Source organism: Urocampus carinirostris, chromosome 11 (genome assembly GCF_059441175.1).
Source record: "Urocampus carinirostris isolate Australia breed hairy pipefish chromosome 11, RoL_Ucar_1.0, whole genome shotgun sequence".
Lineage (NCBI taxonomy): Eukaryota > Metazoa > Chordata > Actinopteri > Syngnathiformes > Syngnathidae > Urocampus > Urocampus carinirostris.
In genome coordinates this window covers 29,060,146-29,085,294 of record NC_142359.1, presented here as the reverse complement: position 1 = coordinate 29,085,294, position 25,149 = coordinate 29,060,146, and the positions used below count along the sequence as shown (strand labels likewise).

Here is a 25,149-nt window from a genome sequence, read left to right as displayed (position 1 = left end):
TGGTGAGCTAGTTTACAGAACTGGGCTGCTGGCTACTGAGGTGCCCAAATACATGCATAAATGCATAAAATGACTTCTCAATACTTGAGTGCAGACCAAGCCAATTCAGACGTCAAAAAATTGTAATAAATCAGAGGAAATAAAATCATAAACGCTCAACCTTGTAAAACGTTCAAAGTCCTCACCGTAATGTTGACAGACAACCTATGGCAAATTACGATGCCCCATTTTGGACACAGGCAGCTTTAGGAAGCTAAATATACTTTAGAGTGCTATTAAAAAAGGCAAATGCTCCAAATACGTCAGCCTCACAATACAATTGGTGGGTCGAAACGATATTTTTAGAACCGATTCCAACCAAATGTTCTACTTTATTCCTTTGTGAATGTTCAAAAGAGACATTGTTGTACAGTGCTGCTTGCAGCTCACAGAATATGATCACTTCCAATGAGTCTCTTCTACAATTATAAACATCACGGTTGCTTTTTCAAGTTCTGACTTAATACATCCCTCAAGTCTCTACAGCTAATTCCATGCTTTGTTAATAGAACATTTCGGCTCTGATTGCAACCATGAGAGATCATACTGACACTCAGTGGCACAACACTGACATTACTCTACACAAGTTCCTTTTTCTGTTATTATGCCCATTGTCCATGACAAAAAGAAAGTCCAGAGCTCTGCTAGAACATGATGTGAAGGATCTGCACTCATCCCATCGCCCACCATATGTTTACTAGTCGAAATTTTGTATGTCACAAGCAGTACTAACAGAAAGGGAATGGCAAACCCTAAGGCCGTCAGTGTCTCGAGACGTTGGTTGGTTGGGGGCATGGGAGGGAGTCTCGCCCTGTCAAGATCCAAGGAATACTCGTTTTTGCATGCTCGGCTCTTCAACCACGCTAGCACTTACCATAATTAGGGTGTGTTATCCCGCAAAGATTATTTCGAAATTATTTTTTTTGTCTGTGGTTAACACACATAAATAACACCCTTTATTTTTAACATCCGCTCTGCCGGCCTCTTTTCACAGCAATTGTCAACCAGGTATAATGGATCAAGACTGCTGTTCAATATAGGTGAAAAGAATGGAAAAAAGAGCCACGACGTATGATACAAATTTACTCTCTCTGTCGCTGCTCTTAACAATAGTCAACTTGGAATAATGGATCATGGCCAAAACAGTGCCGTTCATTTAAAGCGGGCCACAACGCTTAAACTGCCCGAACGTGAAAAATAATATGTAACCCCTGGCAAAAAATATGGAATCAACAGTCTTGGGCAAACCCTCACTCAGACATTTTATTCCATTGAAAAAACTCAGGTCACAAACATGAAACAATCGTAAGGTCATTCCAAAGTGCAACATATTGGGTTTCAGAAACACTAAAGGAAATAAAAAAAAAAATATTGCAATGGTCAGTTAATGGTACTTCTATAAAGCAAACACAGAAATAAATATGGAATTACTCAATTTAGAGAAAAAAAAAATGGAATCAGTGCATTTTGTGTAGAAAATATGGACACACCCAGTCAATTTCTTTTCCTTAATAGGCACCTACCTTAGGTTAAGTCTGCTCGTTAGTCAGTGGTTAAAAACAGTGCAGTTATCACACCTTGGAGGGCTCCTGGACATGGTGGACTTGGCAAGAATCATGAGTCCGACAAGAGAGATGTCTCTTGAGACCAAAGACAGGATCAAAAAACCTCTTTGGTAACTCTAATTGAATGGTTGCAAAACATGTGGGCTGTTTATAGTCAGCTGTATCGAAGATTTGGACCAAGTACAAACAGCACGGGAGGGTTGTTAAAGTCAAGCGTACTGGCAGGCCCAGGAAAACATGTAAGCAGTAAGACAAACAACTAAATGCCATATGTCTTAAAACAGAAAATGCCAACAGGAAAAATGAAGAGGAAATGCGAGAAAGTGTGCCCTTGCTGGGGTACAGAGCAGTGCAGGGATCTAGTCAGAACGCATAGAGAAAATATCACGGCCATTGATGACATAGTTCAACAAGCAGACAGCAAAGGACAAACACTGGAGAAGAGCAGCAAATCAGGGAGCAATACCCACAGGTGTTTGAGGGTGATGGCTGTTTGTCTGGCACATATGAGCTGGAAGTAGATCCAAGCATAGCAGCAGTGAAACTACCAAAGCGGAGAGTTCCAGTGGCTCTGATGAACCCGCTGAAGCAAGAACTGACAAGCCTGGTGGCAAGAGAAATAATTACACCAGTTGAAAGGAGCACAGATTGGATCAGTAACATGGTCCTGGTTAGGAAACCATCGGGAAAGCTGAGGATCTGTATTGATCCCAAACCTCTAAACAGAGCACTGAAGAGACAGCACTTTCCGTTACCAACTATTGAAGATGTCCGGCCAGACCTGGCAATTGCCAGGGTTTTCACGGTGTGTGATGTAAAAAATGATTCTGGCATGTGAAACTGATGGAGCGCTCCAGTTACTTGACAACATTTGCGACGCCATTCGGAAGGTTCAGGTGGAGGAGAATGCCGATGGGGATCAGCCCAGCTCCCGAGGTGTTTCAGCACAGGCTGACACAGGCACTTGAGGGTTACCAGGCGTACGCATTATTGCTGATGATATCCTGATTATTGGAGAAGGAGAAAATCAGGACAGGGCAGTAAGGGACCATGACGAGAAGCTGAAAAGCCTCCTTGAGCGATGCAGGTAATACAACATCAAACTGAATTTTGACAAACTGAAGATGAGACAGAAGGAGGTGCCGTACATAAGTCACAGGCTGACATCTGAGGGCATGAAAATTGACCCGGAGAAGGTACGCGACGTACAAGAAATGCCTAGACCCACCGACATTAAGGGCCTACAGAGATTGCTCGGAATGGTGAACTATCTCGCAAAATTCTGCCCACAACTATCGGATAGCTGTAAGGTCCTGAGGCAACTGACACACAAGGATGTGATCTGGGAATGGACTGACATACAGGACTCTGCCTTTGGGACAGTAAAAGGGATGATAGCCACAGCACCAGTATTGAAGTATTGCAATCCAATGGAGGAACTCACTCTCCAATGTGATTCCTCCGAAACTGGGCTGGGTGCAGCACTTTTGCAGGGGGGCCAACCTATAGCATACGCCAGTGGGGCACTAACCTCTACAAAGAGAGGATATGCACAAATAGAAAAGGAGTGCCTTGCCAATCTGTTTGGAGTCGAAAAATTTCACCAATACACCTATGGCAGAAAGGTAGTGGTACAGTCTGACCATACACCACTCGAAACCATTACACAAAACCCTCTGCATCAGAAGAGCAAGAGAATGTGTGTATCGGCCAGGTATGCATGAACAGCTTAAGACATATATTGGGAAGTGCCAAATGTGCAGAGAAGTAGACACACGACAACAGAAAGAACCATTACTGAGCCATGACTTCCCATTGAGGCCATGGGCGAAAATGAGCACAGATATTTTCACCTTTAATAATAAAGACTATGTAGTGACCATGGACTATTTCTCAAATTTTTGGGAAGTTGATTATCTGCCTGATACCAAGTCCACCACAGTCATCCACAAATTAAAGGCATATTTCGCTCGCCATGGTGTGCCTGATGTGGTGTTTTTGGCCAATGGCCCACAATATAGCTCACAGGAGTTTAAGAGATTCAGCGAGTCTTGGGAAATTGAACATGTAACATCGTCGCCCACATATCCCCAAAGCAATGGGAAAGCAGAGTGTGCCGTCAAGACAGCTAAAAGATTAATGGGAAAAGCCCTGCGGGCAAAGTCGGACACTTATCTAGCCATACTGGCTCACAGAAACACTCCTGCGCAGGGTTTCCAGGCCAGTCCTGCACAAAGACTGATGATCCGACGGACAAGGATGTTACTGCCCATGTGTGAAAATCTGCTTAAACCTGCAATTGTGGACACTGATAGCGCTGTGCAGGAAAACAAGCTCGCTATTACAACAGAGGGGCTGGCGGAATACAGCCTCTGCAGAATGGAGAACAGGTGCGAGTACAGTCACAAGTGGCCGGACGCACTGTGTAGACACCTGCATCGGTGGTACGACAGGACCAGATATTGGGACTGTGCTGAGACGCAACCGTAGACACCTGAGGCCAGCACCAGGGGTCTCACCAGCAGCAGAGACGGTCAGCGGGGTCCCGCCCACCTCAGCCCCTAGTGGTGGTGATCACATCACAGACACACCTCAACCCTGATCAACAGGTACTGTGCCGGATCCTCAGATGGCCCAGACTGGTGTCACCACCACCAGATGCGGCAGGGTTGTTAAGAGGCCTGCAGACCTCCGGGACTTTTTTTTAGCACAATGTGGGGGGGAAAAAAGGGAAGATGTTACAATGTATGTGTTTCACCCGGTGCGGTTATAAGGGGGTACACCAACTTGCAATGTAAATACTGAAGTTTCTGGTAAGAGCTGAGTGACATACATCTGTGTGCTAGTCTTCATTAATTCATGTAATATCTAGCATAAAACAAAGGTAACTTTTATCGACCATTGCATTGTTTTTTCTTAATTTCTTTTTGTGTTTCTGAATGCCAATATGTTGCACTTTGGAATTACCTTTACGATTGTTTCATGTTTGTGATCAAGGTTTTTTTCTACAGAATACAATGCCTGAGCGAGGGCTTGCCCAAGACTGGTGATTCCATACTTTTTGCTAGGGGTTGTATTTTGCCCGGCAGCCCCTAATCTTAGCAATGGTTGACCATAGATAATGGATCACATTCGCACAAGTGAAGTTTACTTTTTGTCGGACAGAACAGCAAAAAAAAAAAAAGCCACCAGGCCTGACAAAAAATGTACTCTGCTGGCCCCCGCTCGCAGCAATATGGCACCTGGGATAATGGATCTCGGAATATTGTTTAACCCGCAGCTCACTGGGCCCGCTAAGGACTAAGTGGCAAGGGACTACAGTATACTCAAGAGCACCAAGGCACTCACACATTTTACTGATGTTCAGGAAAGTCCCTAGTGACTCTTAAAGACGGCTTTTTCAATGTCAGCAACTAGTACACTGCAATCTTGATGGAGTTCGTTCCTTCCTTCATCCTTCGGATGTTGACTTCCTTGGCGAGGCCTCGGGATTTCTTGTAAAAGAAGAGTGATAGCTGGCGGTCCATAAGGAAGTTGTGGTAGAGGGTTGCCAGGCGGGTGCACAGCACCAGCTGTGAAGTCTTGTTTCCCACATCCATGGCTGCAGCCAGGGCCAAATGGTAGTAACCCGCAGCATCAAAAGGCTCCTGGGGAAGTTAAATGACATCTTCGAATGAAAAACTTTTCAATAGTCATAAGCGTTACCTTCCTGTACCTTCATGTTGTAGAAAAGAATGTCCCCCAAGGTCCGATAGACTCTTGCGTAGTACAGCGCTTCTTCATCGAACTGCAGTGGGGCTGGGCAAAGGCTCAAGGTCTTCAGGTAGTAGTGTTCAGCCAGCTCGCACTGACCTAAATGGTGGTAGAGCGTGGCCAGACGATGATAGGCCACTCGCTCGTTCAGGTGCTCACCTGCACGGAAAGTCACCAGTTGGGATATCAAATCAAACACTATAAAGCCCTGTGCACACTTGCTGCTATTAGCGTAGCAATTTTGGCGATTGAGGCTAATGGCTACAGAACACGAACAGCAGCGCCGTTTTCTGCTCTAGTATAAGTTGTCTAGTTCACGTGTTTAGGGATCATGATGTGACCATTCAAGATGGGGATAACCACAGTCTGATAGCGATTATGATGACGAGCACATAATGTTGTTTGTGTTACTACCGTGCCAAAGGAGGAAAGACAAGTGAGGGCTGCGTCACTTAAAATCTGATGTGTACTCTATATTTCTAGGCCAGTGGTTCTCGACTGGTCTGATTTGAGGACCCACCATCATACCCTAATTACATTTACTCATTCACACCTAGGGACAATTTGGACCGGCCAATTAACCTGACATGCATGTTTTTGGAATGTGGGAGGAAACCGGAGTGCCCGGAGGAAACCCCGCAAGCACGGGTAGAACATTCAAACTCCACACAAGAGGTTTGATCTCATGACCTCAGAACTGTGCCGCACACGCGCTAACCACTGTGCTGCCATGCTGCCCTACATAAGGGTAAAAAAAGATAAAAAGAATGTCAGGATAAAAAGGCAAAAACATTTACAATGTAGTGCTTGTCATCATTGCTTGAGGAATAAAGGGGAGCTCCAGCGACTGGACAATGACTCCGATAATATCGAAAAGAAGGATGGATAACATTCCCTGCTGTTCAATTTGGATGGATAAATTGAGGACTTGCTTAATTTTTGGGTGAAAAAGTTGATAGATCCTGAGTATATAGTAAACATTGAACCAAGTAGAGTACTGTTCAAGACTTTTAGTATGAAATGGAACTACTTCTTTTCACAGTTGGAGGTAGGCAGATGTGCCTAAGTGGTACCTGAAGTCACTCCAGCTACTTAACAGTCATCTAAAGAAACATGCTCTTCAAGTTGAAGAAAGATAGTCCTACTTTTTTCACTTAAGTCCGTTAAAATGTGCTGAGTCCAATAGGTACAAATGAGCCAAAGTGACAACACGTCCATGTTTAGCTTAGCGGTGAAAACCCTTTGCCCTTCTGGGTACGACACCTGTTTGACCACAAAAGCTTTCTTCTTTTTATACACCTGAAAATTAACCTGCACCACCCTTTCAATGACACATGTACATTTTGGCTCATTCAAACCTCCTGTTTTGCTCATATTTTAAATTATATGAATTATGTTGGCAAAAACATTGACTAACTTATCCGTCAGAAGGGGTTTTTAGACCTCACTATAGTCTATTTAAAGTGTGTGCGTTGTGGAAAAGAGCAGCGCAGTTTTACCCTGTGCCGTGCACAAGGAAAAATGTTGAGACCAAACGCCAATTTATCAAACTTTTTTGATATCCGACGCTTTTGGAGCCATGCCGTACACCTGTCGCCAAAAGACAAAAAAACAGATCGGCAGTGCAACATAAAAAGGGGGTGTACCAGGTAGGTGGGCCTTTAAAACATTCAAAATAAACTAAGATTAGCTAAGATCACAAAATCAGTTTTTCTTTTAAGCGTTGATGTGCCAATGTAGGCTTCCTATTTCCTACCAAGCGTGACGCTGATCTCCAAAGCGGTAATCGCAAACTGCACGGCTTCTCCATACAATTGGAGATTGAGCATGACTTGTGTCAGCTTGTTACACAGCCTCAGCCTGGTCGAGTCTTCGCCGCTGTGGGCCGTTAGGGGAAGAGCACAATCCTGCATAAAGGGCACAACACACAGATTGGAGGCTCAACAAGTAAAAGTGCATCTTAGAAAAAGGAATGTCTGAGCACAGTTTTGGAATGGGGTACCCTATAGTAGACGATTGCTTTGTCTCGGTCATGGCTGCTATTGAAGAAAATATCTCCAGCTGCTTCCAGCAGCGTCAATATGAACTTGGTATCTCCGGTGCTCAGAGCCACATCCTGAGCTACCTGAGAGTAAGACCAGAAAAAAAGGTCCCTCGGTTTATTTTCAAACTTATGCAGCCTGCAACTCAAAAGGTTTGGCCACTCCTTGACCAACAGGTTGGCATTGTGAAGCACATTCAAAATATGAATAAATCAGATTTCGACAGCATTATTTCCCATCTAATGGCGAAATAAGAATCTTAATCAAACCATCCACATACCTGCACATAAAGTTCCACCAGTTCCACTTGGCCGAGGAGATGGTAGATCTTCCCGGCTCGTAGCCATCCGTACGCTTCTTTCACCTTTTGGCCTAAATCGATGAAAATTCCAAGACTCCGCTTGGTGTGGTCAAGTGCTGCTCGATAGGCCCTATAAACGGTAATTAAACACAATAATCAGTTCCCAACAAAACTGATGATGAAGGACATCATAAATGATGTTTTGGCTCATAAAGAATACATAGTTTGTGAATATGACATACACCTGTCTGTGGCTAGCGTGAGAAAGAGCCCACTGATTGCTTCCAAAGTGTCAGCCTCACATTCTCGGTCCTGTGTCCCGTGAAATAGCTGGACCTGGAACTGGCTGTAGATGATTCGCCGGGCGCGGTCTGGAATTTCCCATTCATAAAAGTAGCACAAACGCCTCACTGCCATCAGCTGACCTAAAAACATTTTCATTGAGATAATCCAGTTTTGCTGCAGTTAAGGTTCCCGGAATTATTTTTGTAAATTCAAACAACAGACCAAAAATAGTTGGGTCAAAAGTAATCCAAGTTTAATAAAAAATGGACCAACATAATACTTGGATTGATTTGACCCAATGTCGGGTGTTCTTTGCAGAAAGAACCCTCGAATAAATTGTGTAGTGTTAGTGTTTTTGTGCAGGACAATTTTGCGAAAAGAGTATTTTTTGTTTCAAATACAACCCTCCAAAATTGGTTCATTATGCACTGAACACTGCGTCATTTTGTTAATGGAAAACGGTGTATTTAGAAAATCCACGCAATCAAAAAAAAGTCAAGTCATGTTTATTTGTTGAGTCTTGGTAGTTAGGGTTCTTCCTCGTACTTTTTAGCACTTGTTTTTTGCTGATAGCTTGAGGCCCCCACCTTAGTATGAAAGGTACAATGTGTGCTATTTGATGCCAAAGAGTGTTAATAATTTATTTAAAAAACACGATTTAAATATTTTATGACGAGAAATTTACATTTATTTGACAGAATATTAGCTAGATTTCCACCATTTTGCTGCTACCGGTACCAAAAAACGAAAATCTCGCAATAGGCGGCGCAAAAAAAAAAAAAGAGAAGAAAAATGATGCTGTTTGTATTGTTTCTTGTTCTTTTTAGCACTAATTTTTATTCACATTAAAAAAAAATATGCACAATGTCCCTTAATAATAAATGCAACCCGCAAAAATGATCTATACATTCATTACAGATTGATTGATTTATTTTCACATTACTTTTTTGATTGTTTTCATTTTTAGACCTAATATGTGTACCAAATTTTATAAACAATATTTGAGAACAGTGGAATATTTTTATAAGAGCCCAGGTCACCCAGATATACATCCTAGGAATGGGTTGGTACCAATTTTGAGGCTTAGGTTTAGTTATTTTAGAGTGAATGCCTATCTGGATTAGAACATAAATTCTCTTATATTTTACATTCTAAGAGGTTGGCTTTGATCGCCAACAGAAGAGCCCACTCGTAGCACGCCTTCCCAAAATGTATCTGCCGCTCCTTCACGCAATGTTGTCCCAGCTCCAGCAGCACAGCGATGAAGGTCACCTCGTGTTCCCCTTCTAGCACAGATAAGAGCTGTACAGCCTCCATTAGGTGTTTCTGTGCCAGTCCTTTAGCTCCAGCACTTAGACACAGCGAGCCTTTTTCAAGAGACGGAAATATAAATCACATCATTGACTACACTCATGCCATGATCGGATGTAAAGAATTGCGACATCTACCGAGGTTAGAAAGGGCTATGGCACAGTTTGACATGTCTTGGTGCTCTCTGCAGATGTCCACAGCGGTGTGATAGCTCTTTGCTGCCCCGCGAAGGTCACCCATGCAACGGAGCGCTATGCCGCGCATGTTGAGTACCAGCCCTTCACGACAATCAAAAAGTGAATATCAGAGACATGAGGAAGTCAAGTCTAATATCCAAGCTCGTTTTCAACAGTCAATACCGGTCCTAAAATCGAAAATGACTTCCAGGCCATGTGGGCAAATAATAAAATCTTGACACTTACGAATATAGAATTCAAAATAGAATTGCCTGTATTGTTATTTATAACAACGTAGTGAACATTGTTTACAACAGGGGTGTCAAACTCTTTTTCACCAAGGGCCACATCAGCGTAATGACAGTCCTTAAAGGTGGAGTAAGTCGTTTGAGGCCCTTTGAGACTCTTTGTGATTAAGGGCTATACAAATAAACATGACTTGACTTAAAAGGTTGGAAGTAAAATATTTACTCTATTTCGTATGTGTTAACAATGCCCAACAGAGTTCAAAAAGCCCTTATGCTTACTTTTCCACGGTGCCTTTCTACATTTATTTTACTTTTAATAGAGCTGTTTGGGGCAGAACAAATTTGGGGAGAATAAAAACAACATAACAACAAAATAATAAAAAATAAATAAAATCAAAATTTAAATTAAAATCTAATTAAAATCAAATTTACATTAAATAAAGTAAAACTAAATTACTTTAAGAATAATATTAAACTTTAAAAATAAAATAAATAATCAAATAAAATGAAAATATAAAACTATTAAAACCAAAATAAATCATAAAATAGAATTTATCAATTGTGAAATTAAAATTTAAATAAAAATTATTAAAAAAGGAAATAAAAATAAAATAAACAAACAAACATACAAACAAACGTACCTTTCAGTGGCATGGTGCAGTTCTCCGGCAAAGCAGCCAAGACAAGGTCGAGGATATTTATCCCCAAGCTTGGTTGAACGTTGCGGATATGGAGCCATGCCAGCCAGATGAGGACCCTCTTTTGTTCTTTCACATCAAGAGAGAGAGCATCACTATCAATGAGTTGAATGGCGTCGCTCAGCATGCCATGCTGGTAAAAGAGCTCCGAAAGACATTGGGCCAGCTGCCGCTTCAAAACTAAATGGCGCGCATGTTGTGGTCCCTCTTGAGCATTAGTCAACGAAAGACAACGGCGCAAATACAGAGCCATTGAAGCTGGGAACCAGTCCTGGTCCAAAATGTTGTCTGAGAGGAGTAGCAAGCTGCTGAGACCATCAGTTAGTGTCACTGAGGGTTGCAGCAATGCTCTTCCTGCTGAAGAAATACTAAGACGGTGGAGGTCCATTTTTCTATAAAGCCGACTTAGCATTAGATTAACTCTATTGACGGAGATGCTGACCCTTCCTTTAGCTTCGGTACAAAGATGTAGAAACCTCTCAAGGTAAGGCACAGCTTTAGCCCACTCTTTAAGCATCAAGTGATGCATTGCCAAAAGAAAGCAAGCCCGAGCCTCAGCTGTGGTATTTTGAGACAGAATCACTTTTTTGAGGGCAAGTTCTAGAACTGTGCTTTCCTCAACGCATTCTAGGCAGTACGTCGTTCCCATTAACAAGGCTGTGAGGCGCTCAGACACGCCAAAAAAGCTTTCCATGTTCTTCTGTAAAAGATAAATTTTGGCCAGGTTGGAATAAATACTCGCGAGCAGCCTGATGTCGGTGAAAGTTTCACGAGGGACACTGAGAGCCTCTTCAAAGTAAACACGAGCCTGACTGAATTTGGATTTGGCGGTACAGAACTTGCCCAACAGGAAACACAAACGAGTCCGTGACCACAATAATTGTTTTTTTCTGGCCGTTTCCCTGGCCACAGACAAAAAGGAAATCAATTCGTCTGTGCTTGAGAGGTTGCAGAAGACGGAGGAGGATACAAGTTCAGGGTTGAGTACATAAAGGGCTCGGAACTCATCTTTAGGTTCTCGAGTTTCGAGATAGGACAGGAGAAGAGAGATGTTCTCAGAGCTTTGCTTCTCTTCAGTTAGCTCGACGTTGAAACAAGGACATTTCACAGGTTGGATTTCAACTGAATCCAGCGCATCTACTTGTGTTGTCATCCGATTGCATTCAGAAGAGGAAGTTTTTTGTCGGTCAAGAAGCCGCTGCATATTTTCATGAAAGTTAGGCTCAACTGGTGCAGAAGGACTGTCTAAAAGAAGAGGGGAAACAAATTTAGAGCACGTATGTATATTAGGTCTGAAGATAGGACTAGGTAAGGACTCACTTGATCGATTTCTTTTGGAGTCTCGATTGCTGAACACATCTGGATTTTAATAAAAAAACACATTTGTAACTTAAAGCTGTCTGAAGTCTTTCATTTTTAATGAAATAACCCAATCCAATCAGAACCTGAATCCTAAGTTTCATTAACACCCCTCGGAGTATTTTTTAAACCAACCCCAAAATTTATTTTAGGTAATGTGTTGTATGTGCGAAAAGTACAGTAGACCCAGGCATACAACAACAATCTATTCTGAGGTGAGGATCGCTAAGTGAAATTGCTGTATAATGGTTATAGAGATCTAGAGTATGTAGCTAATGGTTTTCCGAGAAGATAAAAGCATTAAAATAACAAAATAGTATACCTGTATAGTATAGTAAGCAAAACTTAAGTAGGTGTTTAAATACCATCCATCCATCCGTTATCTGCACCGCATATCCTCATAAGGGTCGCGGGCATGCTGGAGTCCATCCCAGCTATCTTCGGGCAGTGGGAAGGGGACACCTTGAACTGGTTGCCAGCCAGTCACAGGGCACACAAAGACAGACAACTCACTGGCTCTGTCACACCTAAGGACAATTTGGACCAGCCAATTAATCCGACATGCATGTTTTGTGGGAGGAAACCGGAGTGCCTGGAGGAAACCCACGCAAGCACGGGGAGAACATGTAAACTCCGCACAGGACGGCTGGTAACTGGATTTGATTACATGACCTCAGAACTGTGCCGCAGACGCGCGTACCACTCAGCCGCCGTGCCGCCCTGAATAATTACCCTTATAAATAAATATACATTTAAAAGAAAACTGAAAGTTTATCTACTTTTGAATTTACACTATTTAACGGGTACAGAGGAGTTAGCGGGTGGGTGCCAAGGGGGAGGATGGAGACTGCCGATCCAATTGAAAATAAAACTGATTGTAAGACTTCCACTTGCTAGGATTTTCATGCCCTTAGAAGATTTTATTGCTTTGATCACATCCTTATTTTTACTGGTTGCCCCTATCGTTGATTGGTTACGGCTATGTTTCTTAGTAAGGGGAACAATGCATGCGCCTTATTCCTATTTCATGACAATCGCAAGCTTTGATCCCATGGCTATCATGTTTTTGCTTCTCCCTTTAGCATCAATGTACACAAAATACAGTATTCCATCATCGACTAGCAATGTTTTTAAAAAAAGCACACGCGTTTCTGAACTCATGTAGAATGAGAAAGTAGTTGTGGGATGTATTTCAGCCAAAAGGAAATATGTATTTTCATGATGCCATGACGCAAACCAATGGCAGACGGGTATCATAGAGACATAACTTGTCATACGGACAAACACCTCAGTGTTTAAATTTTGGACGTTGTTTGTTATAGCCGGGGAAATGCTGTAAAGTATTTCACACTGTACAGTGAAAATGTCGTAAGGTGGTGACACATATCCCAGGGGTTTACTGTGTTCTGGTGGATGTTCCCGTAAAATAAACAAATCCTTTGATGGATTTCTTTTGATTGAAAGCTGTATGGTTTCGGGGGATTTTCACAAACTATCCCAACCTGAAATCGCATTGGAATCAGAAAGTACAAGGAAAATGTTCCGCGTGTTTACCTAGTTTGTAGTTAATGTCAATATCAATATGGGATGTTCTCTTTAGTAGTGCAGTTGCTTCCTCAATGACTTGGTCTTCAGGTAAAATGAAAAAGTCAACTTCTTCTCCTTCCAGAAGTAAGTCGGAGGAGCTAAACACATGATAAAACAATGAACAGAAACATTAATACGGGGAAAACTGATTATTACGTTGTAGGGAAAAACTCACTCCTGGGTTTCGCTCAAGGGTTTCACCTGGCTGGTGTGCACCAGACCCACTTGTTTTCTGCCCTCCTTCATGCCAAAGAACCAAGTTTGACAGGACACCAATCGTCCAACGATAATGATGCGATCATCCGGGGACAGGCTTAGCTCATCTGGACCTTGCGCGTTGTATTGCACGGTGGCCACGCACGTACCTGTAGCTGAATATAACATATGATCATGAATTTAAAAAAGCCCAAAATACTTGAGAAAATGCAATTAGTTGCCTCACCAAAGTGCAAAGGGAAGTTATGGACGGGTTTTCCATTACCCACCAAAATATTCTCTGAACAAGACTTAAGAAACCACCTGTGGACACATAGCAAAAACAATACAATGGCTACTTTGGTTAATTTTGTATTCGCTCTATTTTATTCTTAATCTGTTCCCTAACAACTTGTATTAGGTGAATATCAGTGTAGTATGGACCATATCTGATAAACAGTGCAGTTTCCCTCAGCCGGGATGTTATATGTTGCAAAGCACTGTGGGATTTTTAATACAAAGACTAATGATTCACGCAAAAAAACGCTTCCTCGAAGTATCGTGTTTGTATTGGTAAATTTACCCAGGGGTCATTTTATTTTCTGACCCCACTACTATATAGAGTGGGGCAAATCAGTATTTAATCAACCTCCAATTGTACAAGTTCTTCTACTTGATAAGATTAGAGAGGCCTGTAATTGTCAACATGGGAAAACCTCAACCGAGAGAGAGAGAATGTGGAAAGAAAACAGACATCAAGTTTTTTTTTCTAAATTAGAGTAAAAATTAGTATTTGGTCACCTACAAACATGGAGGATTTCTAGCTGTCAAGGAGGTCTAACTTTTTCTTACAAGGTCTAACAAGTCTCCACCTGTATTAATGGCACCCATTTTAACTCATTATCGGTATAAAAGACACCAGTCTACAACTTCACGCAGTCACTCTCCAAACTCTACTATGGCCAAGACCAAAGACCTGTTGAAGTACACCAGAGACAAAATTACAGACCTGTACCAGGCTGGGAAGATTAAATCTGCAATTGGTTGAAACGCGTCGTGTAAAGCAGGTGCGGGCCGGTTTACGCCCGCTAAAGGGATTGAATCCGGCCAGCGTGACAACGCTCAGAGAAGTGCAAGAGAAAAGCGAGCAGCAGGTTTAAATATGTCCACTTGATGTTGCCAAAGCTAGGTGGCTCTCACAAAGACGCAGTACTTTGATCTCTCTCTCTCTCTCTCTCTCATAACAAGAACAAGAACAGTAAGCAAAAATCCCAGGAACACACGAGGGAAACTAGTGAATGACCTACAGAGAGAACAAGTCAGAGAACTTCCACAATTAGAGGTTGACTAAATATGTAATAGTCCGACTGTATAGTGGATGCAAAAATTGTATCTATCAATATGTTGTGTGAATCAATGCATCAGCTAAACACGAACAGCACACCTTGTAAAAACACACACAATATGGAGCTATGAGCACACTTTTGGAGCAAGAGCAGACTAGCACAGGATCTGGGATGAGTGACATGAATGAAATCATCTTTTAATTAATGTCATAAGTTAAATGCAGAAACTACGTTTATTTTGATAATGACTTTACTCGAGCTTGCCCTCCTGATTGAATTGCTCCCAAACGACATGTAAAAGGGGTTATTAGTTTGTCATTAGTCATGTACAGTAAACAAATGATTTTGATTGCTCCAGTCATTGCACAGGAAACAGAAGGCAGTTCTCGGATTACTTTGAGTGTACAGGACACAAAAATTCCCCAATGTATGCAAAAATAAGCTAAATCAATTAATTAAAAAAAATTCTGATGCACCCGGACGTAAAAGTCGAACCGCTTCATAGCAGGGGAAGACTGTATGGGTCTATCTCTGAAATGTATAATGAACAACCACCTTAGGAGCGTTTTATTTCAAAGTAGGCTATGTAGTGGAATGTTTTGTCAAAAAAGGATAATCGATAAATACAATGTAAAAAAAAAAAAAGTTTTTAACTTACTGATGAAAAGGTATGACAGGCTCCAGTGCAGCTTTGAGCGCAGTGCCACGGGCACCGTCAGCCAGGCAAAGGAACTTCCAGCCAGAGTGAAGGAAGGAACGCTCAAAGAGTGCGATGTCATCTCGATCGAGTTGAAGGTCCGTTCCAGACGTGCAACTGTCAGACATCTGCTGGGCTGTGCAGCGAGCGAACAGTGACTCTAATGACACAGATCATAAAAATTTGCAATGATACCTCGGTAGTCAAACGTCTAAGACAGCTCAAAAACTAATGTGTTGTCTGCGTCCTTTCTGCTGATTTAGGGTAAAACTGATATGCTGAATCTGAAATCACATTGGTCAGGTTTTTGAGATGTGGCCACATCTTTTTTATGTTTCCACATGTCCCAATGTGTGGAGCATTTTCAGAAGAAGCCCTGAAGTTTGAGCAATGGTGATACAACATGCAATTTATATGGACTTGCCTTTAAAGATCAATGACCACCATTCAGTTTACAGTAATCAATATTTCTATCAGGTAATCAAGATCGATTGTTGGACTAATATATTTTTGCTAAAAACGTCACTCTGGGGCGACAAAGATTAGTCAACACTGTCGACAAAAAAGAAAGAAGAAATAGTCAACAAAGAATTCCATTGGCAACCGTTGTCGCTAGACACACTTTTCCAACAGAGCGGGGCATCTTACATGATTACAATCTCTGCTGAGAGTCACTCATGCTCAATGATGTCTCTGTGTCGGGCGCTAACATACATAAATGGCAGCCTCAACATCAAGTACACCTAACAAAACTTCCAAAGTTTGAGTTCATTTTATTCTGAACATTGGCAAAAAAAAAAGACTTATTGCAAAGTTTGCAAAGCATATCATGCCTGTCCCAATGTGATGCAAGAAAATCTATAAAGAACAGTCGGATAGTTGAAAAAAAAAACGAGTCTGACTCGGCTCAGGAAGATTCGTGAAAACATTCATTCAATGACATGCATTTTGCATTTGACATTTTATACGCCTATATTTCGCGATATATGAAAAATTTAGCCATATAGTAAACTGTGGCTGGCAAACATTTGAAATTATATACATGCATTCCAAACAACAAACCTCAGTTGTTAAAATGTTAAAAACAACAAGGGTCAAAGGTTAAAACTCTTTCATTTAATTTGTTACAGGCTTTGCAGTTGGCCACTGAGTGTACTTCAAGTAGAAGCATAAAATAATTGTTTGATTTACTGTTCTACTGCTATTGAGTCTGTTCTTGGTTTACAGGGATAGAAATGTTTACTTGGTTTTAATTCATTATTTTTTTTGCCTGCCCTTGGAAATTTGAAAGAGGTTTATTTATGAATTATGCAACCCAAAATTTCTAAAATGCCATAATAGACCCAAAAAATTATGTTTAGAGCCGCAATAAATAAAAAGCCCTACAAAACCTATTTTTAAATTAAAAGAAAATGTGATTTTTACATAAAAGTTAATCATTCAATATTTAATACTTATTCTAAAATAAATCACACAAAAAATACATTTATATTTCCCTCCCACATATTTTTCCATTTTCAAAACGTATTAAAATATCTCTAAGGAGCCATTAGGAAAGCGCTAAATGGCCAAATACAAGTCTCATTGCCACATGTCACAGGTTGCTGACTTCAGGACACAGGGCATTTTTATGTTAAAAAGAAATAATTATACAAAATTTTGATTGATAAGGGGTCAGTCCAATAAATGATTTACACTGTAGTCTTAACAAATATTAACTGTTGAGTCAACAACGAAAAGGTTTAAAAATGGTCTGATGTTGATCTAAGCAATGCAGAATAAGAATATTTATTCAATTGGGAGAAAATATTTGAATTTTTTTCTTGTAAAAGGAGAGCAAAATCATTCTTAAAACGGACAAAATAAAGAGGCATTACTGTAGTCCGATTTGAATCTTTTTGCTTGATTGAGATATTTTACCTTCTTGCATGAGGACATCCGTGTAAAGCAAATGAAGAGTGTCCTCTGAAACCGAAACTTCTATTCCAAGATGGTTTCCAGAGGAAATGAGCCAAAACGTCTGGTCAAAAAAAAGGTGCTCCATGCAGTGACCCAGCCAACCTTATTTAAATATCATACAAGCATGAAAAGTATCTTACATGACTATGACTGATCATTGAAATGTTAGTCAGAACATGTACAACCTACCATTTGTGTAATATGTGGCGAACTTCAACACTTCTTCTATTGTTTTCAATGAGACAAAAATAATTTGTTCTTTGCTGTCAATGGCAACCAGGTGAGCAGACAATTCCTATTTGAAAGTGCACACAGTATGGATTTTTCAAATACATAAAGTATACATCTGTCATGATTACCGATTGGAATGACCTGCAGCGGGTTCTGATGGGCTCCCAGTCCCTATTTAAGCCCTGTCAATTTCCTGTTGTCAGTTCGTCTGCGAACCTCTGTTTATACAAGGCAAGCCTATTTCGACCCCGACTCCCGCCTGTCCCGTTTTTGCTCCCGTTTGTCTCCGGCTATGACCTGTTTTGATCCTGACCACGTCTGCTCTCCTGTCCCAGTTACGACCCATTATTGATCCCGACTACGTCTGCTTTCCTGTCCTGGCTTACGAACCGTTTCTAACCCCGACCACGTTTTGCTCTCCCTGTCCCGGCAACCGACCCATTTTTCCGTCCCTGACACAGCCATTGATCACTACGAAGATTCACTTCCGTATTCGGATCACAATCCGAGTGCGAGAGTGACTTGCTTCCCGCATCTAGCGAGCACCGGATCGCGGGCGCTGCCCTTCTTCTCTCCATCTCAAAAAACTTGAGAAACGTTGCGCGATTGGGTTTACCCTTTGTTCTGGACGTGACGACATCTATTGGTCAATTCTACTTTGATGTAAGGAATTTAATCGTGCTTCCACTTTTACTAGATTCTTTTAAACATGCATCTCACAAAAATACAGTATAAGCTAGGCTACATAGTGAACTGAAATAACTTTTGGAAGTTTCAAACCATCTAAAAATATTAATTCTTCAAAACAAACACAGTCAATATGGTGTCTTCAAATACACAATGAGCAAGACATCATACTTCCTGGTGAGACTCATCTTCAACGAAATAACTTTTATTTGATAAGAAAACGCATTGTGATTGCATCCATAGGATATGTGTCCTTCAAAATGATGAAATTGTGATTATTGTAATCCCTTGTTTATTGCGGTAAATAGGGATCACAACCCTCTGTGATATGCGAATAACAGAAATACGAAATGAGGCCCAAACAAAATACTATCTGCTGGCCCGGTTTTCTGAAATATACTATCCGGGATAACGCATCGTAACATATTTTTCAACCTGCGATGCAAAGGTAAGACTTTCCTTTGTGCTTTTATGACAAACCTCAATGAGAGCACCAAGCACAGTGCTGTCGGCCTGCTGAATGCGCAGTTTTCCTCGCAGCGTTTCCTGTGACTCCTCATCGGCAGGAAGGCGCTCAGGACCAATGACCACATTCAGGCGCACTGGCAGAACTGAGGACAAAGTGCACTAAAGTTAAGTATCAACATTGAGTAGATAGATGTATTTATTTTTGTATATGCCAATAGTCTTAAATCTCATACCTCAGCCATACATGAGGAAAAAAATATAAAATAAGAGTTATGTTTCATTGCCTTTTTGTTTATAAAGGGGCCGTTTTAATTGGTTTTGAAACACTCAAAACATACTAATAAATATATTTATTTACGTATAAAAACTTTAAGTAAAATAATAGCAAAGTAATATATCCCTTTTTATGCACTGAAATTGAAAAACTGTAATAGGGCTATTTCAGAAAGGTTTATTGCATGACATTTTAAATTGTATCTTGATCAATAAAATTCAAGTACATAAAAATTTAGCTATTCTAATGTTGTCAATGAGCCTAATTAATAAAATATTTTTTAAGGGAGAAAGTAGCACAAGGTAAGAAATCCAGGTGAGAGAAATCACATTACCTTGAACAGCACATCCGTGACATCTATTTTAAGTCAAATAATATCGGGATGGTTTGTCTCCTCAAAAGTTCCCTGGCTGACAAATGACAATCAGCAAATACAGCTACAGTATAGGGTGGTTTATTTTGTGAGTGGCCCTTGACTTTGGTGACATCCAATGGACATATTTAAAACTGCAGGTAATTGTCTGATGTGATGCTGCTTATTTTTCTCCTGTACTTCTATCAGCTTTGTCTTGTTGCCTGGATTTAAATGCTTCGGTTGGTCCTGATCCGGCCCAAGGGATGTAGTTTGCCCACCGCTGATCTAAACCTTCCGTAATACTTTTACTTTCACACTGACTAAAGAAACTCCTTTAAAAATAAGCAAAGTTTTGATCCGTGGCAATTTTGAGCCTCCAAGATTAATCAGTGACTTCAGAGTAAATGTATAAACTGCTTGAAGTGGACTCACATGACATGTGGTCATCTAGTTTTTACACGCTCTATGATCGTTTTGCTCAAATTAAACAAAAAGTGACCTGAAGGAAGGTGTTCATATGATTTTTCCTCCACACAGGAAAAAAATTGAGAAAGAAGCCCATGAAGGAAACATGAAATAAATAGGCTAAAAGGTATTTGCTGTGCTATAAATAAGAAAAAAATAGATACCATGCTTGAACTGAATATACAAGGGGATTCAATTATTTTATAATGAAAAAAAGGACTTTTTCTTACCGAGTCTGCCGTTTTGTCTCCTTTTGTCCATCGCCCTCTCTTCTGCCAGTCACAAAAAAAAACACTAACAGGACACACATCAGCAATTCTATGAAGAGGAAATGATTGTCTAACCTAAATCTGCAGCTTTGGCACTCCAAAATAAAATAAAATAAAGATAACTAACATCTATGTAATCGGTGAAGTACATTTAGTATATTTTGACTATCTCGAATGAAAAACTACACGATTAAAAAAAAAAGTCTTCCTTGTGTGATGGTAAACCTAACAGGTTCCATTTCCTGTTTATGTGTTGGTTAATCATCACACAAAGAGCAAGCAAACCACTTTCCCCCAAAATGAGGAGTTTGAGGGCTGCATAGGGATAAACTCATTGGTGTACAGCGCCCTCTATGATCAAATGAATTGTACAACACAACATACAGAATTGCATGTATTTTTCTTGTTGTTCTAAAAAAATTAGGACTATTTTGATTGATTTCAAGGCATTGCTTGGACATGCTCACAGAGTTATGAGGCACAAACATGGGATTTTGTTTGTTGACCTATGCATCAACATTGCTTAAAAATAGTTTTTCTTGACAGGGAGTTGTTATAATGAGATCTCACAACACTTTATTTCTATTAAAAGTAATATATATATATATATATATATATATATATATATATATATATATATATATATATATATATATATATATATATATATATATATATATATATATATATATATATATATATATATATATATATATATATATATATATATATATATATATATATATATATATATATATATATATATATATATATTTATATATATATATATACAGGGTTGGGTACTTTAACTTGATTAGTGTATTATGACACGTGGTAAGCTTTCTCTCCTGGCTTTGACCTCTTTGATCTCCGGCAAAACTAACATAAAATGCGACAGAAACGAAATTAAAATAAATCCAAACAGCTTGCCAACATCATTTTTGCCGTTCCATGTATTCCGTTACTCCCCAAGCCTGCACAAAATTTAGTAATTTTATTCATATTTAGTTTCTTTTGTCTTTTATTAGCATATTTGGTATTGGAGTAATACAAAAGTAATTGAAAGTAATCAAGTTAAAGTAACCCTACCCAACCCTGTATATATATATATATATATATATATATATATATATATATATATATATATATATATATATATATATATATATATATGTAACCGCGGTGTTCGTGAAAGATCCACATTCACGCTGGACTGGATGATGAGGTTTTTATTATTACAGTTTCTGCAAATGGATGAGTCACAACATTAGCTTTTCTGCTGGCTTTGATCCTCTTTGATCTCTTTTGTGGAACACCAAAACATGTGTCTTACCATTGCAGTCCTCTCTGGTAAGACTGCCAGCAAACCCTGCCTCCCGGTCACATGTCAGAAGCAAAACCAAACCCCACCCCATACCAGCAGATGGCACTGTTGGACTCATCATTGCAGGACATTTACCAAAAACGATACACATATTTCAGCAGGAATTTCAATAAAACAAAAATTATTATTACACCCGTTACATATTATATATATATATATATATATATATATGTATATATATATATATATATATATATATATATATATATATATATATATATATATATATATATATATATATTAGATAAAGTATTTAGATAAATACAAATAAAATGCTCTCTCTGGCAGCTAGAGAGCAGTGTTGAGTTTGTATGGAGTGGTGACTTGGTTCAGGTGTGAAACTGCGTTCACTCCACTGCTCAAATAAACTACTTAACATATTCAATACCAAAAATTAAAATATTACCCCGAAAGTTTAAGAATAAATGTGTTGTGTTTAGAAAATATATTTCTATGTTTGTGATTATAATATGTAGGCTAGGTTACTAATATTGGCATAATATTCTAAAGCAAAGCTAAAAAATTTGGAGTTGACATTCTTTTACTGATTTGGGGCGCCTCAGAACAGAAAATCTGGATCCAGGCCAAGAGCCAAACTGAATTTGATATCCACTATTTATACCGTATTTAAAGGTACTCAAACTCGTCGTCTAAAAGATGAAAGTTTAAACTTAAGATTAGTTTGGCCTGCGTGAGTTTGATATGGATGCTACCATTCTGCTCATTAGTTAAGCAGGGCACAATATTCAAACGCTAATATTTGAGATCAATGTGCATCTGCCCTGCAATATGATTTTATGATTCACGAGCTACCTTCTGGTTTGACCCACAACAGATCACACTTTTTCAACAAATTAGCCAATTCAATTAATCAATCGTTTATTTATTTTTTGGCTATGTAATTCAAAAATGTTCAATTGCCTGGGCAGAGAATGATATTGTCACTGCTGTTGTACTGAAGCTTACAGGACAGTGGATGCACCTTGCACGTACATTTCGTTGAGTTTGCCTTTGAGCTAAGTTTGCTTAACACGTTTTATTTGCTTGACCATGGTTATGAAATACAAGTTGATCGAATTTATTGTTACAATAAATTGTTTTGCGGGAACAGTTCATTTAAAAAAAATACAGTCATGCGCATTAAGGTAAATGATAAAGACAATAGAATATGAATAGCATTTGAGCGTTCTACTTACATAATTAGTCAGTTCCGTCTTTACTATTTGCTCCATTATCATTATTTTATGTACTTAATACAGATTTATCAATTACATTTCTAATTCTCAATATGTACTTTTTACTTTTAGATCTTCTTTTGTGCAGAACAAATCCCTACAATTGTGTTACTGAGCCCTGCTGTATTGGATGTTAAATCATTTCTATTAAAAAAAAATCAGCTGGACAATTAGGGAAATTTTTGCATGGAAAAAATGTGAGTTACAGAATTGCAGCGCCACATACCAGTTTCAACACATCACTTCCTGGTGCGGGTGTTACCCGATCCCACTGCATTGTGCCTTTTTCTTCCTGGGAATGAGGTGTTAGGGCTGAAAGGCAGTGTTTACATCGGCACTGAAGCGGCACTGAATCACTGACAGTTTTGTTAAGTTATTCCAACAAGAAAGTATTTCTTTTACAGCAGCTGGCCACAATTGCGCAACATTGTTGGACGATGGACACCAAACACATTTTTTTCTTTTTTGTGGGTTGATTTTATTTAGTTTTGTGTGTTTGTGTTACTTTCTTAATTGTAGTATGTGCCTATAGGGATTGCATTTAGAGGAGTAACATCCTTACCCCAGACTCCTGTTTTAGCAGGGTGGGCGGCCTGGTATTTAGCTTTTAGGTCATGAACTATTCCATCCCGAGCTCCCTTTTATTCGTGGCTGAGCCACCTGACATTTTGCTTTTTGGTTGTGTACTATCCCTTTCCCAGCTCCCTTTTAATGCCAGGAAAGCTGCCTGAACTATTGTGTTAAGGTTGGTTACCACCCTCACCCCCCGTTTTTGCCGGGTGAGATGCCTTACATCTTGCAAGTAAGAGCCCCACCCTAACTATGTTTTTACCAGTGGGGCCGCCTAAACTCTTGCTTTCAGGTCGTGTACCACCGGTCCCACAGCCCCCCTTTTTTGACGGGTGAGCCGCCTTATATCTTGCGTTTAGGTTTTGTGCCACCCCTACCCTAGGCCCCCATTTCTGCCACGTGAGTCACCTGAACTCTTTATTTTTGGTCATGTACCACCACCACCCCATACCCCGTTTTTGCCGGATGAGCAGCCTTACATCTTGCAAATAAGAGCCCCACCCTAGCTATGTTTTTGCCAGTGGGGCCGCCTAAACTCTTGCTTTCAGGTCGTGTACCACCGGTCCCACAGCCCCCCTTTTTTGACGGGTGAGCCGCCTTACATCCTGCTTTAAGGTTTCGTACCACCCCTACCCCAGGCCCCCATTTCTGCCATGTGAGTCACCTAAACTCTTTATTTTGGGACATGTACCACCACCACCCCATACCCCGTTTTTGCCGGGTGAGGACCTGATTTCTTCCTTTTAGGGTGGGTAACACCTCAGCTCAGTCCTCCGTATTGCCGGATGAGACACCTGACATCTTGGTTTTAGGTTGGTTAACACCCCAGCTCAGCCCCCTGCTTTTGCCAAGTGAGCCACCTCACATCTGGCTTTCAGGTCATGTAACTCTCCCACCCAAGCCCCCCGTATTTAACCCAGTGAGCCAACTAACATCTTGTCTGACATTTGTCTTTTAGGTATTGCGCAACCCCAGGCCTTGTTCTTGCCGGGTGAGCTGCCTTACATCTTGCTTTTAGGTATTGTACCACCCCCAACCCAGGCCCTTATTTTTGCCAGGTGAGCCACATGAACTCTTTATTTTAGGTTGTGTACTACCACCACCACAGCAGACCATTTTTGCCGGGTGAGCAGCCTGACACCTTGGTTTTAGGTTGGGTAACCGGCCAGCTCAGCCCACTGTTTTAAGGTCGTGTACCATTTCCACACCAGCCGCCCTATTTTTGCCTAATCTGCCTGGCATCTTGCTTTTAGGTCGTATAGCACGACCACAGCAGACGCCCGTTTCTGCCGGATGATTTGCCTGACATCTTGCTTTTAGGTTCTTTAACACCCCACCCCGGGCTTCAGTTTTTTCCGGGTGAGCCGCCTGAAGTCTCTTTTAGGTTGTGTTAACACCCCCAATACCCCCTCCCCGCCAATACTTAACTGCAAGCACTTTTCTAATGAAGAAAAACTGCTGAACATACAATTAAAAATAAATCAATGACTATTAGTCCTTTTTAAGGTGTTTGTAAACTGATAATTCCCTCTCTGGTAAGTGAAAAATGGTCAACATGATGGTTAAATAGTGCAGCAGTACCCTTGTATAGTGAGTTAGTTACATCTGGACCAAGCCGAAATGACAGCTGTTGCAAATTAGGAGGTTGGA

General features: G+C 40.3%; 1 protein-coding gene across 4 annotated transcripts; it reads right to left on the bottom strand.

Moving 5' to 3' along the window:
• Positions 1 to 351: 351 nt before the first annotated feature.
• On the bottom strand, positions 352 to 20,589 carry sh3tc1 (SH3 domain and tetratricopeptide repeats 1). Of its 4 annotated transcripts, none has more exons than XM_088347870.1 (18): positions 20,272 to 20,589; positions 18,960 to 19,090; positions 17,751 to 17,856; positions 17,523 to 17,663; positions 15,564 to 15,762; positions 13,807 to 13,883; positions 13,540 to 13,735; positions 13,332 to 13,462; positions 11,739 to 11,777; positions 10,362 to 11,663; positions 9,434 to 9,574; positions 9,134 to 9,352; positions 7,945 to 8,125; positions 7,680 to 7,830; positions 7,360 to 7,482; positions 7,114 to 7,264; positions 5,320 to 5,516; positions 352 to 5,271 (listed from the first exon to the last, which is right to left on the bottom strand). In XM_088347870.1, exons 1-18 carry the CDS (start codon positions 20,300 to 20,302, stop codon positions 5,056 to 5,058), a joined length of 3,732 nt encoding a protein of 1,243 aa, XP_088203996.1. In that variant the 5' UTR covers positions 20,303 to 20,589; the 3' UTR covers positions 352 to 5,055. The 4 variants fall into 4 exon arrangements, with proteins under 4 accessions (XP_088203996.1, XP_088203994.1, XP_088203995.1 ...); XM_088347868.1 differs by having other exon boundaries at positions 352 to 5,251; XM_088347869.1 differs by having other exon boundaries at positions 352 to 5,251; positions 13,540 to 13,729.
• Positions 20,590 to 25,149: the final 4,560 nt, after the last annotated feature.